The 18,875-nt window shown below is 32.5% G+C and overlaps 2 protein-coding genes across 2 annotated transcripts; both read right to left on the reverse strand.

The window, feature by feature from the left end:
• Positions 1-1,298: 1,298 nt before the first annotated feature.
• Positions 1,299-11,369, reverse strand: LOC113872065 (guanylate-binding protein 3-like). Its single transcript, XM_027509295.1, has 14 exons — positions 10,987-11,369; positions 9,174-9,335; positions 8,922-8,987; positions 8,633-8,776; positions 8,368-8,481; positions 7,713-7,814; positions 7,445-7,630; positions 6,815-6,904; positions 6,607-6,741; positions 6,141-6,263; positions 4,119-4,204; positions 3,430-4,042; positions 3,176-3,253; positions 1,299-2,752 (listed from the first exon to the last, which is right to left on the reverse strand). Exons 1-14 carry the CDS (start codon positions 11,224-11,226, stop codon positions 1,715-1,717), a joined length of 3,177 nt encoding a protein of 1,058 aa, XP_027365096.1. The 5' UTR covers positions 11,227-11,369; the 3' UTR covers positions 1,299-1,714.
• Positions 11,370-15,640: 4,271 nt separating this feature from the next.
• On the reverse strand, positions 15,641-16,348 carry LOC113852907 (glutaredoxin-C9-like). Its single transcript, XM_027483306.1, has one exon. The coding sequence runs from the start codon at positions 16,278-16,280 to the stop codon at positions 15,870-15,872; it is 411 nt and encodes a 136-aa protein (XP_027339107.1). The 5' UTR covers positions 16,281-16,348; the 3' UTR covers positions 15,641-15,869.
• Between the last annotated feature and the right edge of the window lie 2,527 nt (positions 16,349-18,875).

Raw genomic sequence — 18,875 nt, forward strand, 5'->3', positions numbered from 1 at the left:
ACCAGTCATTGCATATGGATTGGATTTTGTATGGATGAAATTTTTTTTACTTTGGCTACACCCAGTCGTTTCTTCGTTTTACACACGCAACGTTCTCTAAACTCTAGAGGCAGGCACACTAATACAAAATGAAATCCTTAATCACTCCCGTCTTAACTGCATGTGTTTTTTTCTTTTAAGGTAAGCGTTAGTAATTTAAAATATACACTTCATCGAAACAGTTATGCATTAGAATTTAAGGAAAATATCCTTTTAATTGTACATTAAAGGAAGATTGGATCGAGAGGTTAATTAAAGACTAATCAAGAGCACAGATGTTATTAATGACTGTTGTCTCTTTTTCTTGCCTTATATTTTCTACTATTTTACTTTAAGTTGTGTATCATTTTCTTTCATCAAGCATTGTTTATACTATTTCCTTTACATGAATTTCGTTGTTTTTTATTTACACCATTTCATTTTCATTTATTATAATTGTAATTTGATTTACCCAATTAGTGAAATTTTTTCAAACGAAATGATTCCCATCCCAATTGTGTTTGTGTTGAAACCTTAGTGCATAAGTTAGTTTTAAATATGTTTTTGAAATCTATATTTTTTTGTGAGATTTTAATTTAGTTCCTCTAATATTTTTTTTTTACTTTTTAAATTTTCTAATTGATGTTTTTGTGAGATTTTAATTTATTATTTTTTTAGTCTTTAATGTGCTTGCATTAAAATTAATACGTACGAACTAATTTTGTAAAAATATAAAAAATAGTTTAGTGGCATAAGTTATTAAACTTTCAAATATTTATATTTTAGTCATTAATTATGTTTTTTTTATTTTTTTAATATACACTTCTCATTTTAAAAGAATAAATCCATAAATGAATGGAGCATAAATGTTCATGCTCAACAGCTTTTCAAATTTTTAACAAGTTGAGGTTTTATTAATCTACACAGTAAAAGATTGAGTGCATAAATAAGGGGTTCCGTCTCCGGATATTTCATTTGAATCATCACTTAGAATAATTACTCACATGTACAGTTGAATTAATTCAGTTCCATCGCATCCGCCATGAAGCCAACGCCTTTTAAAATCCAAAAGTATATCATTCAAAAACACTAAAAAAATTTAAAATACATCATATTGCTCCCATTTGTATATGTTAAAATAGAAAATAATGCTATACAACATCAATTATTTTTGTGCCTTTGAATGATATTCCGGACATAAGATTTGCATATGATTTGATTTGAAACTATACTATCATTTACCAGTTTCCTTTTAATCCGTTCTTCAAGAATGAAAAAGGGAAGCACAAACAAAAAATTAAGAGTATATTTGATTTCTATTTTAAAAATAGTTCAGTTTTTAAAAATAAAATTCAAACATACTCTAAATATATGATTTAAAACTAATCAAATATCATTGTTAGCTGCGTTAACTTACAAATAAACACAAAATACAACTATACAAAATCTATTTGAATACAAGAAACGCAAGCATTTTTAGGAAGTAAAGATTTCTAGACAACAAAAAAATGTTCTTTGCCCAACCCGATGTCATTGCTAGCAAACTAGTTAGTAAACGCATCCAATACAAAAAAGCACTCAAACAGAAAAGGCAACGTTTAGATGTTTGCACCGTGGCATAAATGGAATTGGCATGGCCCGCACCCATGTTGAACGTGGTCACATGAATTATAGTAACAAGTGCTTTACAGAACTGCTATGACTTCTGAAGAACACATTTCTCGTACAGGGCAAGGATAGCTTTCTTGTTGGGATTCCTCAACTCAAGCAGCCGATCACCGAAGTTATGTTTTGTCAGCTCTTGCTTGAGCTTCTGAACCGTAAACTTTCTATAATCTTCCTCGTTAGTTTGCCGACTAAGGTTGTCCTCGTCACCCCCAATGGAACCAACATCTTCCGGAGGCGTAAACTTAAATGGACTAGATGAACTCTTAGATCTTTTAGTTCCCCTTAAAATTCTAGGGCTCGTATCCATGTCCTGAACAGATTCTGCACCTATATCATCATCTACCCTCAAACGCTTTCCGTGGGAGGTAGTTTGTAGCTTATTGTCCAATATTGTTTCATTCAGTCGAAACTTAGTCAGCTCTTGATGGAGAGAATCAATTTTGGCTTGTGCAGACTGTAACTGGAGAGAGAGAGCATCAGCCCTGTTATTTGCCTGAGCACATGCTTCACGTTCTGTTTCCAAGAGTTGTTCAAGAATCTGAGCGTTATTTCGTCTGTGTGTTCCATCTTTCTCCAAAAGTGAATCTATATCCTTCTCTCTCTGTCCCACCTTTTCTTCTAGTGTTGAAATCCTCACAACTGCATTATTCTCTGAATCCCTCACTCTTTGCAATTCATCTTCCAAATTATCTTTCTCCCTCTCTAAATTTTCAATTTTCCTCTCAGCCCTCTCAATATGTGCCAGTCTCGCCATTGCAAGCTTCTGCATTTCACTCTTCTCCTTCTGAACCATGTCTGCTTCAGCCCTAGCTTTGTCAGCTAATTCAGCAAGCCTTACAGCTTCTTTTTCAGCATTTTGACACCTTTCCTGGACTACCTTGAATCTTTTAAACTCGGATTCGTACTTCTCCTCTAGATGGTTAATCTCCTGTTGACTTACCATCACATCGTTCTCATAAGACTGGGCCTTGGCATTTTCAGTTTTCAGCCTATCAGTCAACTCTTTAATTTCAAGCTTCATTGGTAATATTTGTGATTCATAATTCTTTATTTTTGACTCAGCAGCCTGCACACATTTCTAGAGTCATATATGGCATTTAATCCGTAAAGGTCTCAGAACATGTTTTCAATAGACAAATGCAAAAATTTCAATTGCAAAAGAATCCAAATTGGCTTCAGGTAATTAAAATCTCTGTTGCACATTGTTGTTTACATCAAGTGCTATTCAGTTAAATTACCCACCATAGCACTTCACACAATGAAGAATTCCTAATCGTTTCAACACCATCAGTTTGGTTTTTTATTATATTTTGGGGTGTGAAAGGGGGAGCGGGGGAAAAATCTTGTCTCACTAACGCTTGAAAACAGTGCTCCGTAGGACAAATACTACATTTGTCTAATCATATAAAATTGATATGAAGATGGAAGTGGAAAGAAAAGAGTTTATAAAACAGTTTTCTTCAATTATCTTGGGAGGCCTGAATCTTACCTTTAATTCTAATCTCAAAGTTGTTAAACACTGCTCAGCATGCTCAATTTTAGCAGTTTTCTCCTTTATTTTATCTTCCTGCATAATCAACAAGGAGAAAATAAATAAGAACTCCAATTTCCATCATATGAAACATCAGCAAGCCGAAACAAGAGATGCAAGTCATTTGTGTCACCATGATCTTTATGCAATAACAATGCTAGGTAACCAGAGATTTGCAGAAGTACGGTGCAGCAACACCAGAGAGAGCCTACCTTGTCAGTCAAAATGCCAGAAAACTCTTCTCTTAAAGCATCTTCCCTCAATTGTGTTTGCTTGTTAGTGCGCTCCTGCACAATTGCTGCCTTCTCTAGAGCAGTTTTTGCTTCTCTAACAGCAATGTCATACTTCCGCTTCCACTCTTCAGCCTCCTCTTGAGCAGACTGAGATTGTTCCCTTGCTGCAGCCAACCTAGCTTCAGCAGCACTACTACGTGACTTGAGGGCTGCTATTTCAAAACTAGCTTGATCTTCCCCAGATTTCTGACTAGATAAAACTTGTTCATATTTTCTTTTCCAATCCATGGATTCTTGCTTATTGGAGTCCAATGTTTTTAATAAGCTAGAACACCTCTCATCCAGCGAGCAACGGTTAGCCTGCAGATCAGTCATACGATTCATATATTCATCGGTCAGCTTCTTTTTATCACTGATGGCATCATCATAGCGTTTAATATACTCGGACTTTTCGTTTTCACTGGCTTCCAGGCGCTTATTAAGCAGGGCAATCTTATCTTCAATCAATCGACATTTTAAATTGAGAGAACTCCTATCTGATTCAACTTTCTCTACTAGTCTCCTGGTTAGGTCTAGTACTGGGCCTTCCAAACTAGTGTCAGCAACATGTAAAATATTAAAAGTCAATTAAAGAAAAAACAAATTGAAAACAATATTTGCAGACAAACCTTTGCTGTAAGAAGACAGCAAGCTTTTGCCACTTCCCAGGACCTTGAATTGAATTTTCATATTCACATAAAAGAGCATCAAGAACCTGCATAAGATATACATAATCAAGTCAGTTTGTCATTTCAATAAGGCATACACAACGTAAAAAAGTTTTCTCTCATTTTTCTCCTATTATGATCTCCTAAGAGGGATTGATTATCTTGAATTGCAATTTGCAAACCGCTAGATACAAAATTACTTTGCTCTAAAAATTGATAGCCTAAAATGAATCAACAAATCAACTAGAGCTGAATATTTGTTTTCTTTTTCTGAAAAGGTTGATAGCCTAAATGAATGAAGACATCACTTAAGTAACTGTTTCTACTTTTTTCTCTAAGACGTACATACATAAAAGTTTCTTATATAAAAATGAAAGAACATCAACATGAGGAAATCTAAAATGTGCATATGAATTATGAAACCATAATAAGTAGGCCGACAACATTTCCTAAGCATACAGAATTACACTCACTAAAGTGAAGGGGTACAGTTTAGACAAAACAGTGCAGAGATATAGCCGCTAGTAAAAAAATCTAAGTATGGTGGGGCAGCCTGTAAAATGTGGCTTTGATGACGGGGTAAACTAGCTCACCAGGCTTATATTTTTTAAACAAAAAACAAAAAAATAAAAATGCATTTATCCGTGAATAGATTACTAGTTACTATTAGTTGAAATTTATTAATTTATTATTAAAATATTTTTATAATATTTTATTAATTTTTCTATTTTTTAATTTTTGAATCATTTTGAGGCAGTCTGACCCATCAACCCACTTTACATTTTTTTGGCGGGCTTTGAATGGGCTGGGGCAGGCCGGACCACTTCACCCCTTTCCTCTTTACTCAAATATTTAAATATTATCTCCTCTGATATTAAGTTTGAGAAAGTTAAGTAATTAAAAAATTGGTTCAGAACAAGTACCCTAGCACAAGCAAATGAAGAGAATAGTACTAGAAGTATCATGTGTAAAATGAACGTTGTGCTTCCAGCCTTCCACTATGTTTTGACCTTTGATATTATTCAAGAGAAATAGTACCTTTTTTTGCCTTTTATGAGTCTTTTGGAGGAAAAAAGTGATTATTTCTCCACAGTAATCAAATCCAAACATGCACATGTTTTATGTGTAGTTGAAAGAAACTATACATATTCAGCTGGTTGTGATGACCAACCTCTGTGCACAAGAGTTCTACCTAGCTAAAAGTGTTGGTTTCAGAAATAAATTTTAGGTAATTAATTCCCCACTTCCCACTAAGCCATCATGCATAACGCTGATATGCAGCCTTGTTATTTCCAACTTTGTTCACAAGATACTCCCAATTACAATTTTAAAAAGGCTTGATTGCATTATTTGCCTCTTTAGTTTGGTATTGTGTGATTTTAATCCCTCAAATTTTTTTGAATTAATTAAGTCTCTACTTTTAAAATTATGTAAATTTAGTCCCTTTGTCAATTTTCTTCTACCCAAAACACTCAAATTCTCATTTTTTACTCAAAATCTAAATAAATTGAAACAATTAAACTATTTTAAACCTTATTTTTCTCAAAACACACAAATCCAAACATCAAATATCAGTCAAAATATTATAAAAAAAATCAAGAATTTTCTTCAAATCTTATTTGATATCTTAAAATATTTTTAAACTAGTAAAAAATTCATTTTTTTTTTTACTTTTAAAACATTTAATATTACTTCATATAATAAATTTATCATAAATCTCTCAAATATTTGAACAAAAAATAATAATTTAACAGTTTTAAGTAGAATAAAATCAATAGAGACCAAATTCACACAATTTTAAAAAGATGAACTTAATTACTTGAAAATAATAGCGATGTCAAAATTGCACATAGCTCAAACTAAAGGGACAAAAAATGCAATTAAGTCTTTTAATAAAAAACAAAAGATCTTCAGTGAACAAGAACCAACAACCAGAGCATTACAACTAGGGTAATTAACACTTGCAATTAGTCAAACAATTACCTTGGCAACATTGTCTATCTTTGCATCAGAAGCATTACAAGCTGCTCTCAGCCTCTTTTCCATAGATTGTACGGCGTTAGAGCATTGTAGATCAGCCTCCATATACACATTTCTCTTATAATCCTATCCGAAGCCAAAAAATTAGTAGCATGACACAATATCAGCCCACTCCCCAAACAAAAAAAAGCACACCCATTAAAAACAACTAGTGTTAGTCAAGTTAAGGTTATTCAAAGGTCAGAAGCAGAAATTCATTTTATTAAGAAAAATGTTAGCACCAAGGATACTGAAAGCTTTTATTACATCAAGGATACAAGAACTTAACAAGTGTAGACTTAATTGTTGAGTTTGTAAGATACCTGAGTCAAAAAAAAGTTTTATATCTATTCTGACATGCATGTAACTTTTACCGCATAAACTTCGACCAGTTAATAATCGCACTCAAATAATTTTGATAATCCAATACCTCAAATGCCTTTCTGAGGAATTTCTGCAGCATGCTTTCATACTTCATTCGTGCTGAACCAACACCTACCGCACTAGCAGTAAAAGCCTCCATTGAAATTCGAACTGCTGCTTCATGTGCTTCCCTCAAAGCAATCTACAAGTATTGTAATAATTAGAAAAAGAAAGGAAAAGAAATATTTAATCAACATTCCTTTTGTATATCTCACTTCCTCAGGTGGCTTAGAACGGTCTAAAGTGGACATATAAGCTTCAGCAGCAGAATCATATGCCTTGCGACACTCAGCTTCTTCAACACTCTGCAAGCCAACAATAGTAAAGGTAAACAAAAAACTAAGGAATTTATGCTTGAAACAATTCTGTCCCAACTTATATTTTACACCCATTGGTCCCATTACATATATATGGTAAGAAGAATATATGGAATCTTTACAATACAAGTAAAAGTTCAGGAGCACGTAAATTAAAAATTATTTGCATTAAAAGGAGATCAAAGAATGTTTAGTGCACAAAATTGATTGATGTGAAGAATTTTCTGATTTTATTTCGTATGTACAAGCTATATGAATTACCATGGCATTATCAACAGCTTGTGTCGGTGATAGGCCAAAGCTTTAAAAAGCACAATGAAAATCTCACAGCAAAACAGAACATCAGCTTTCATAAAATCATCACATGCAATGAGCCACAAATGTTTCTGAAAATATATTTATTATATTAACTATAAGCATTTAATACATGGTCAAAATGAGAAACAGGATTTACTATTTATGATATGCCATGTGCTATACCAGTTCCTTTCTCAAATACAGTCATGACCTAAAGATGGAAATATTAACCTGCCATGAGGAAGAAATTGTAGGCACAGCACCATGATTGAGAGCGTCCAGATAAGATTCAGTGATACCAATCAACACAGGACCTGTCATCATAGTTGCCCCAACTTGTTTTGGCCTTGCTCTCTCAAAAACAAACTTCGTCAAAGCATCTAGGCCAGATTGGAATTCAGACCGTAATTTTTCCAACTGCACATTGAAGATAAAACTTCAAGTCACTAGAGACAACAAAATAAATGACAAAATATGGTAGCTGATGATAATCACCCACCGATATCTGATCAAGTCGCTGTAGATCATTTTCGTTGTTCAAAGGTCGCACAAGAGTAAAGCATTCCCTATCAGGGAATAAAGCCCGAATGGAATCTCGAATCTACCAATTCATATTGTCAGAAAATTAGCAAGTCCAGAGAGCAAACCAAATTCATCAATTTTCCTATATGCTACATAAGCCTAAGATATGCATTTGATTTAAAATATATAAGAAAAATTCAGGATGGTCTCTGTTTGTAAGGACTCTCAGTTTTCAAGCCGTTGACAGAAGAGAAGGAAAAAGTAAGTAGGAGCAATAAGAACTCTCAGTTAGGGCAGTTAGAACAGTTGGGCAAAATTAGAGCAGTAAGTTAGCTAGTAAGAGTGGATCAGTATGATATATAGGGGATAGTAAGGATGGAATAATTCATTTCACACATAAATAGAATTAGGAAGTCCTCAAGAAAGGGGAAACCCTTGATAGAAATATCTTTTTCATATTGTCACACGTTCCAAAAATTGTTCCCCTCCTTCTCTTGTTTCTATCAATTACATTCCATGCCAAGTGAAGAAATTCCAATTTATCAAAGAATCATGATCAAACAGATAAGCCTCATGAATTAATAATAATAGAGTATTTATGAAACAAAAAACACAAAATAGGAAGTAGATACCTCATTTTTAGCAGCTATATCTCTTCCACTCCCTTCAACAGGCCTCAAAGCAATTTCCAGATAGTCACGAGGTGTTATTTTTCTGTTATCTTCTACTAGGTCCAAATAGAAGTCCTGTCAACAAGAGGAAAGACAGATAAGTAAAGACTGGGAATAGACACCAAAAGTAAGCAATGATACCATCAACGCACAAAATCAAGAAACAAGAATTTCCAGTTTTCCAAAACATGTAAAGGAATGCAGTAACCAAGTTTTCTAAACATACTCTTAGAAGCCAAATAAAAACAGGGGAAAACTGTCCCAGTTCAGATGCAGAACTCCTTCCTCCAGATGCTCTAACACGAATGTGCTTTGTCATCTGAGTGACAAGTGAAAGTCGATCAAGGGCAGCCTCATCAATACCACCCATCTAGGCAAGAAAAAAGAGAAAATGAATTTGTATGCTCAGTAATGAACCCACAAACTGGTTATTAAATGGACAAAATCAAATGATATGTACAAGTAGAACCACACTCAATTATGCTTAAATATAGTTTTCCATAAGCTGTCCCAACCTGGTTATAAATGAACATGCTAGACAATAGGACAGCCAATGAGAAGATCTGGGTGCTGTATGTTCCCTGTACAGTGGAGGGAAAAAAAGGAGAGAGACAACATTACAATGGTTGAAAATGGGCTGCATACATATACACAAGAACTAAAAGAAAAGTATTACAGTATTGCTCCAACAATATCCAAATTTCAGAGTGATTAGAACATAAAATAGAAGAAAACAAATGTCTATCACTTAAAGAATCCAAGCTAACCGTTTGATCATAAGCATCTATTCCTTCACTGTCTAATAGCAGGAGATTGTACTTTGTTCCATCAAGAGCAGTCCTTCTCACAGGTGCACTCCACAACCAAAGCCCTTTGGTACATGGTCGATGTGTCGATGCTACCTGAAATCCGCTAGTCCTTCCTAAAAGCTGAAATACAGAGATTAGGGTTAGTCAGATTGAGAACAAAGTCTCAATTCTTTTTATCACATCACAAGACTGTTAAGAGTAATCTGCAAACAGAGTAGTTACTCAACGAGACTACGTGAGTCTCATCCAGCTGTTAGTTGGCCATGAGTCATGACTGCTGGATACTGGTTTATGGTCAGTTAGTTATAAAGTGGGTTGGTGTGTGAACTGTAGCCATCAGTTTGTGTACTAGCGCTAGTTAACATCTCAGATGTTGAATAGTAATAATGTATGTAAATCATTTCAGATTAACAAGATCAAACACTTGTCACTCTCAAATGCTCTCCACTAATTTCTTCTATTTTCTTGCACATTCTCTCTATTACTAGCTAGTTTCTTTCACTTCACTTCACTCTAATAAACACATAACAAGAAAAAGTGGGGGGGGGGGGGGGGGAAGCAATGCCAAGAGAAAAGTTGCATTTCATACTGATATAAAAACATGCATTAGAGCTCAAAACTTTTAACAAAATTGACTTGCCGCCAAATGTATGATGGAGATGAAGAACATAAAAAGTACAGCCAAGATAGATTTTACTATTGCCAATATAGACAAATCAATGTTACTGTTAGGATCCAATTGCAAGGTATGGGATTCTAATGTGGAGTTTACAAGGCTTTGGACTCTTCAACAACAATAGATAGCTTTTGTGTTGTGATTCTCCCAAGGTTCTTATCAGTTACAAATAGTCAAATACTGTACCTGAGGTTGTTGACACCACTAACAGGTAATCCACAGATCAAAACCTATCCAATCTTAGTAGCAAGTTACCCATAGATGTATCTTGCATACTTTAAGCTCTAAATGTCCATTCCTAGACTAGAGGGGATGTGTCAAACTTTAAGACTCAGACAATCTTCTCTTGAGCGAGCTATAGATGAACATTTCTAATAATAGTATTCTTTTTGAAAATAGAAGCTATAGATGAACATTTCTAAAAAATATTAAATGAAACAAAAGACCAGTGAAATATTTAATCTATTCCAACCTCCAACAAGATTTCAGCCATATAGTCTCTTAGAGAAAGATAAGTATTGCATCATAACAAATAAATCCACAGAGAAGGCTACTCCCCTTTAAAATGATATAGTGAGAACTCAATCCATGAAAATAAAAAATACCGTGTTATCTGTTATGTTATGTAATCAAACCTAACACATTTACAAGATAGACAAGCATTAATTCAATAAAAGTAGTTGATCTAATACACATGTATGATTGACTGACTGTGTAGACGAGACACTAGCAATCTATAAAACAAACTACTCGTTGCACATGAATAATCAAACAAATTTCACATGCACACGCTCAAAATCCCAAATCCACTATCCACTATGTTTTACTAGACTAGAAGGTCCCCAATCTAATCATCGATTACGTAGTAACAAAAAACGATGTATGGGCATAAACACAAAAATTAACCTAAAAACCTCTCGTAAATCACCATCCATGCATCAAAACCCTAGTCATTTAAAATATTCGGCGTCTCTAACAGCACGGAACACCCTTCGACAATCCTAACGAATAATGCCTACAAATTAAAAGCTATTAAAACCCTAAACTTCAAAACAAGAAGCATAAAGCATTCATTCACTTCAATTGAATAATCACCTGGTTCAAAATGAAACTCTTCCCTTGGCGAGAGCGTCCGCAGACAGAGACCACGCCGACAGGTTCCTTCACAAGTTGAAGCGCGGCAACGGCTTCAGGGTCCATGCGGAACCGTCCCTTCTCATCACAATAGACGAGGCGTATTGGCCTCGCCGGCCCGGTCACGGGAGGCGAATAGGGCGATGTAGCCGGTGAGTCATCGACGGGATTGTCCTTTCCTCTACTGAAAAACCTGATCATCTTCTTCCTTCTTTGGTTCCCTAACTTGCGTTGAAATACCCAGAAAGCAGAGAGCCGTTTAAAATTGGGGAGGGAAACTTTGAAATAACCGTTCTGACCCTATCCTTGTTATTACGGTCCGTTAAGTCGTTACCCCTCGCAGTCATTTCGTTTATAGGTATTCACGCTAATTAACTTAGTATTTATAAAATTATAGTTATTACAATGCTTTTAAAATAAATAGTGCCATATAACCCGTTTATTTACTTTTTCAGCAAGAGTATTTTCTCAGTTAAAAATTATAATAATTATATATGTTTATAAAAACTTTAAAGATATAATTTTAAAAGGCTACTATAAAAACATTTTTTTAAGACTTATCACATCTGATTTACAGTCTACGTATCAGATTAAGTGCTTAGTGTAAAAAAAAAATAATTTAACAGTGTTTCTGCGTCAGTGTGTTTCAGTAAATAGATTAGTAAAAAAATTATTTATCAAAACTAAATTAAATTAAACTTAAATATATATAAATATAACATATTTTACGATTAAATTCTTATAATTTTTTTTTTGTTAAAATTATTCTTTGAAATGTTATAAAGTTAAAATTTAATTTTTTAAGTTAATATTAAATGCTGAGTTGACAGACTAAGAATTAATCCTATTATGTTATTTAATTTTATATAAAATTAATTTTATAAATGTTTAAATATATTTTAAATATTTGCCTAAAGTCTGTAGCTTTCTCCTTTCCCGTTACCTTCCACTGCAGTCCATCGTGTAATTGTCCTTTGTAAACACTACCCGTTGGCCTAATTACTTTGTTTATCTCAGAATAACCATATCTCTTGGATTGAAGGGGGACGTCCATATCTTTCCAAAAATAACTCAATTCGTTGATTGGTTGGATTTTACTTTTTCCATCTTGTATGGTAGATGGTGACCATTACTAGTAATAGAGCAACTGTAAAAGTTTGGAGAGATTATTCAAATTAGAACGATAAATTTAGAAGGATGAGAAAGTAATGCTACACAGAAAAATAGAATAAACATCAAGTATCTTTCTGGCTAAATAATTTAAAAGCAACAAGTAATGATCGCAAGCAAAATCTGTTAAGCAAAGATATAAGCAAGCCTGAACTTGGCAACTAGGTTGCCAATTTTGATCTTACATTGCTTATGTTTTGCTCCATTTATTAATGCTTGAATTTCATAACGCCCAACTTTAAAATTACATTTTTAAGTTGAAGACTTTGCAATGCAGAACCTGAGCCATTCATGCTGGAAAAGACATGGAAATTAATCAATCTAAATACATTACCTAGTCTTGAGTCCTAGTACCATTTTCACAATCCAGCTTCTAGTTTTACTCCCAGCACAAGTTAGAGAAGAGTTAGCAACTGTTTTGATTAAAATTATTTGAAACGAAAACAATTGTCAAGATTTCTTGTGGGAGAATCGGAAGACGTGGGTACAGGGCAACTGCTTATTTTGTTTTCTGATTTTACCCAACCCAACCTTCGTAGATCGCCTACCTTTGGCTAATTCCAAGTATCATGCTGGCGTAGTAGAATTTTTCTTTACTGTCAAGTTGACATTGGCCTCTTCTGTGACCAAGACACTTTTCACAATATTTAGATAATTTTATTTCAGTGGATATAATATCAGTCAGAAATTTAAAGGAGTCAGTAGCAGCAAGGTTATCCAATATTGAAAGCTGATTCTTTGAACAAGGTGCTAAAGAGTTGGGCCATTTGAAGTCCAGAGGGTTAATTTCCAATATCTAGGGGATCATGATAGATATTTTACTTGGAAAGGAGAGGAAAAGGAGTTGGAGGTAGGACAAAGGAAGAAGAATAGACTCTTCTTTAAATTTTTAAAATGTGTATCAAAATTTATTTATCAATATTAATTTTAAATAATAAAATATTATAAATTTAAATTATATGACATGCTACTTTATTTTTTCTCAACCAATTTGTTATTTGACAGAAAAAAATTGACAGGAATTAAATTTTAATTTTTTTAATATTTTACATACTAAATCTAAAAAAAATTATAAAAATTTATTAAAAATGTGTTATATTTATCTGGATTAATTATATATTTAAGTTATTAAATTAAATATATAAATTAATTATATATTTAATAAGTTCTTATGATGTAAAAACTTCAGTCATAGATTTTATTATAAATATTATTAAAATAAAAAATTCTAAAAAAATATTAATATTTTAATAAGCCTAAATAAGTTTTTTATCAGTTTAAGTGACTGTGGCATTCTCATATTTAATGTCAGCATGGTGGGCAATATATGGGGCGAAAGTGGTACTATTGAGTAAAAAAAAAATAAAACCTAGCATTTCAAGTAATATAATATTTGTTATTTTAAAAAAAATAACAAAAACAATAATTTAACAAAATATTGTCGATAATACATAGTTTTTATTTTTTAAAAAAATTAAATATATTTTAAACTCCTCAAAATTGTCTAATCGCAAAATTGGAAGAGTGAAAAACCGGTTAACATCAGTTAATTTCAAATTTCTATTTTTTTATTTTCTTTTTTGAAAAATAAAATAAAAGTCTAGTGACAAGTTCTGAAGATCCATTTACATCATTTTTTATTTATTTATTTTTATCGCTGATTTCTTGTTGTATAGAACATATAATGTGATAATTGTTATTTTTTTATATTTAATTTTTCTTCTTTTTTAAATATTTTATGTTAATTTATTATTCAACATAATACATAATATTAAAAATGTGTATTTAATGATATCGATTCAATCATATATGATCAAACTATTGTACTGTGAATAAGTATCGTTATCTGTTTATTGACTTAGTTTAGCTCTTAAAACGTTACTTTGTGTAATTTCTCTTTAATTTCAGTAGTTCTATTGAATAAATTTGATAATATTTTCTCAAATTTTTATCTATTATTTTAGAAATATGCATTTTCTATTTATCAGCCATCTTAAAATAGTATTAGTTATTATTCTAATGAATTATACCATATTCAAGAAAGAATAAGAGAAATGATGATATATAAAAATGTCAAAATAAAAAATGCATATTAAAAATTTACATCAACTACCCTTTAAACACCAGTAACACAAAATTTATTGATAAAAAAGTGATGTGATTAAACTAAAAAAACACAACAAAGTACGTTAATAATGTTTTAATTTAATTTATTTACTAATAACTTTAAAAAATTGTTAACATTCTTTTAATAAAAAAAAGTTGTTAAAAAAATTGAGGAAAAATATTAATTACATTTCTCAATCAATCAGCTATAACTTTAAACATAGGATAAAAAATAAAGCAATAAATTGATAACTATAAACTTCAGCTTTATGATTTTTGACAGCTTTGTGACTATCATTTTTCAGTGTTAATTTTAAATATGTAAAAAAATATTTTTTATTAAAAACATTTATTATACTTCATATTTTTAATACATACCTTTTTAAAATAAAATCTTATTATATGTAGATTGGATGTTTAAAATCGGCCTAGTGTTAACAAGTTTTCTGAAGAAATTCGCCAATTAAAGAAATAAAAATAATTTTAAAAAAATTTATAAATGTACTTTCTTTATAATTTTGATTACATCTCAACATAATTTATAATAAAAAAAACACTTTATTTGTAATTCTTTAATTTAAAGATTATGGTTATCAGCATCTTTTTCTTAATCGTACAACAGTCGGCAAGACAAATATCAGTCCACTCTCCAAAACAATTAATAAAATGAACCAATGAATAAATAAAAGAAGAAGGAATTTTGTGGATTTTCTTTGCAACTGTGGGAATGCTTGACTTGGTCTGGGTTTCTATATATCTATTCCTAACAACTATAACGTGAAACTCAACAGTCCATTAATGGAGAGGAGACATTTTCCAAAAACATAAATAGAACATCGTTTTCCAAGTGATTCTTCAAATCCAAGATGAACTTGTCCTCATCAATTACAAAATGAAGCATAATGTGTACGTATGGAACCCCTCTTTCCACCCTTTCAACACAAGTAAAAAGATCTTTAAAACAAAACAAATAATAAGAGACGAGGAAATCTGTGTACCTTGTTTCTAATTTCACAAATCAAATTTTACAAATCAAATAAAATCTATAACATAAAAACAACCTATTTAAGTCATAAAATCAACTAACGCAAATCAATTACATCTAATTCATGTTAATATCATAAAAGTTTTTAAATGAGAAAGTTCCATATTTCGATAGCATAATCTCCAATTGTCTCTCAAGTGTTTTTTTCTCAATCTTGCCGGGGCAAATTTATATTTGACCTTAAAAGAACCTCAACCATGTTGATAATTTCTATACAAAAATTGTAGCATATTGTTTTCTCTTCACAATCAATCAAGAAGATGCTGCAAGAAGCACAAGTAGAAGATGGTTCTGCAACAGAATATTCTTCAGATCCAAATATGAACTTAATTGCACGTCCACATCAACTAATTGAAACATAATAATGTACAAAATCTCTATTTCGGGCTGTTCAACACAACGGAGTTTCTCATGCCCAAACAAGAGAGCTACATGAAACGCAAAGAAGGAAACCTAAGAAAAAATTGCTAAAATTAATTTCTCTTGAAAAAGGAAAAAAAAAAGGAAAAAGAGCATATAAAAGTCAGAGCCACAAGGCACCAGCATCCTTTAAGATAGGAACCAATTCACCTGAGATATGAGTGGCCATCACTCTTTCCAACCCTCCGAACAATTTACCGCCGACGAACACCGCCGGAAACTGCACAGTTTGGGCGTCGTGGGCGGAGAGGTGGGAGGCGACGGCAGCTTCGTGGTGGTCGTCGACCTCGTAGACGGGAGGGTTGACTCCAAGACCCTGTAACAAGCTTTTGACAACGTGGCACATGCAGCAACCCCGTCTCCCAATGATTATGACGGCGCTCTCCGAAACCATTTTGGCGACGTTGGGTGGATCGACGCCATTGGCTTCGGGGATGTCTCCGGCGAGTGGGAGGTCACGTGAATCACGTGTGGCGGTTGGGAGGTAGGTCCGGTAGGGAATTGCTTGGTGCATGGTATTTGGTAACCGGAGAGAGAGAGAGAGAGCGAGAGCGAGAGAGAGTGGGGAGAGGGAGGATTAGTGGAGGGTAGAGGTGGAAATTTATGAAAAGAGGGAGACTGTAACGTCAACGGCAGTTACGCAGATGTGCGTCACGGATGTTGTGGGTGACGCGCTATTGCGTCACCGACTGGGTCAACAGATTCCGGGAAGCTACATCCCATGATGAAATGCTGAGATGCTCCCGTGTTATTTTGTCCCATTAACACGGTAAGTAACGAGGCATCCTTGTAGTCATTTCTCATTTTCGGTGGGACTCCACTTCCGAGTTAGATGCTACCTTCCACAGCCAGGTCGTAAATATAAAATTAAATACTTATATTATTTAGTCCATAAATATTTTATATTATCTCTTTTAGTTAAATTTATAAGTATGTAAATACGTTAATATTTTATAAAAAATATTAAGTGGTGTAATTTTCACACTTAGTACTAATTAATTTTATCATAAAATTATATTATAAAATAATATTATTTTAGAGTTATTGTTTTGCAAAAATATTCTACAAAAGACTTAACTTATGAGACTTGCAATTTTTTAAAATATGGCATCTTGACCCATTCTACAGTTTGCCAGGTGAAATATAAACCCCGCGTTATTTAAGTTATTAAATCAATGGTTACAAAGAGATGGTTTATCCATAATCATATATTTATTGAGAACAACGTAGAATCACTCGTGGCTAATTGGAGGGGTTAATTGGTACGTCAGTGTGCAAGCAAAATTGTGAGCAGGCAGAACAGCCTCGGATTCGACCAATGGATTATTAAACTGATCTAGTTTATTCATCGAGCTTAGCATAGAATACTGTTTTTCTGTTTCCAGGAATAGGACCTAGGTACATGCATGAACTCGCACGTTTATCACTAAGCAGATGCTTTTCTTAGTTATTTGCTTAAGTTTGATTTATATTTAAATTATAAACTACTGTGAAGAGAGGCAAATTGAAAGCTTCAAAATACGTATTTTAATTCACGTTTCACTAATCATATATTATATTTATACGTACTTCAATGCTTATAACTTTCAAAGTAATTTTAAATATGCACAGTCACACTATATGGTGGCATAAATTAGGAAATTTAGAATAACTCTAACCATATTCTTTGAGGATCAAAATAATTCTTCTTATGAGAGATGTTTTAGAAGATTTTAATAGTTTTTTAATAAATTATTTTATAGATTTAATAAAACAAAAGAGATCAATATAAGAAAATCAAATATAAAATATACTAGTAAAAAAATTACTTTTAACGTCAATTAAAAATAATACTTAATGTTAATTAAAAAATAATATGAATACAATTAATATAAAAGTAAAATATTTTTATATTTGTGGTTATAATTAATATAAAAAGTATAATTTTTACGTTAATTAATAAATAAATTTTCAACGGTATTATTTTATATTTTGTTTTAAAATGTTTATTGTATTAAATGATCAAATTAATATCTTATAAATTAAATAAATTAATATATACATATTTTATAATAAATAAAAATATAAAAAATAATAATTAGTGTATTTAAAATATATTTTTATAATAAGAACGAATATAAAATATGTTGTTTAGCATTTAAAAAACCCTCACCTGGCACCGGCCAGAACCAGTGTTTACGGGGAGTGTACTGAGTACCGACAAGTCGTGTCTTACTCACAGGAAGGGACGGTGCAGCTAAACGACAACGTTCTGATGACGTCGTTATCCATTTGCACGAACTGCATTCGCTGGCCACGTGGTGGGGGGAAGGAGAATGATAATCGCCGTCCACACGTTCTGGAGCTGTCGTTTTTCGAATAGCGGGTCTGGTCTCAGTGCCTCAGCTCCACTACACGTTTTCCTTGAGTTTCTTTATTCTTTAAATAGAAATAAATTGGTGTCACACGGTTCACCATCACATTAATTTCCCACTCATCAAACATTAAATTACACCTATCCGTTCTACAACACGTTATGGGGTCAGTGCCTCGTGTTATCTTATTAGGCACTTGTCATTCTCCTCTCCACTCCAACCCCTGCTTCATTAATATTCTTACTCTAATTTTCCTACCTGTGTTACTCTCCACTTTCATATATACCTTCACAATGTTACTGCAATTTAGTTTCAACCCTCTGCATATGGCTGTTAGTAAGTAGTCGCTTTTTTTTAGGTAGTCTTTTTATCTTTATAAAACATTATTCGTTTTAAGTCTTCTTAAAATATAAAACAAAAACTTTAGAAAATAAAAAAGATGAAAAATATTTTTTTTACAAAGTCCAAAATTAATAAAAGATCTTTAAAATTAAAATGATTGAAATATCTCACTTTGTATAATTTTGACAAGCAAGGTTTTGCTTAAAAAAAAAAACAAATTGTCATTTGATGGCCTAAACACAATATAAACATGTGATTAAGTCATATCTCGTATGGTTGGCCCGGTCAATATCCATACATCTCAATACTGTCATTTATGAATTGAGAGTTTCAACTAGAATGGGGAAAAAAGACTAGTGCCCAGAATTTGACTACCAAGTTAACATTTTCGGACTAAGAAAGATGTTAATTCA

This window comes from Abrus precatorius, unplaced genomic scaffold (assembly GCF_003935025.1).
Source record: "Abrus precatorius isolate BTA unplaced genomic scaffold, Abrus_2018 Scaffold10, whole genome shotgun sequence".
Lineage (NCBI taxonomy): Eukaryota > Viridiplantae > Streptophyta > Magnoliopsida > Fabales > Fabaceae > Abrus > Abrus precatorius.

Coding starts and splice junctions, on each gene's coding strand:
- LOC113852907 (XM_027483306.1), bottom strand. CDS start 16,280: ATGCACCAAGCAATTCCCTACCGGACCTACCTCCCAACCGCCACACGT.
- LOC113872065 (XM_027509295.1), bottom strand. CDS start 11,226: ATGATCAGGTTTTTCAGTAGAGGAAAGGACAATCCCGTCGATGACTCA. Junction 8,777..8,921: donor GCATGTTCATTTATAACCAG/GTTGGGACAGCT, acceptor TTTCTTGCCTAG/ATGGGTGGTATTGATGAGGC. Junction 6,905..7,444: donor CAATTTCTTCCTCATGGCAG/GTTAATATTTCC, acceptor GTTGGCTTGCAG/AGTGTTGAAGAAGCTGAGTG.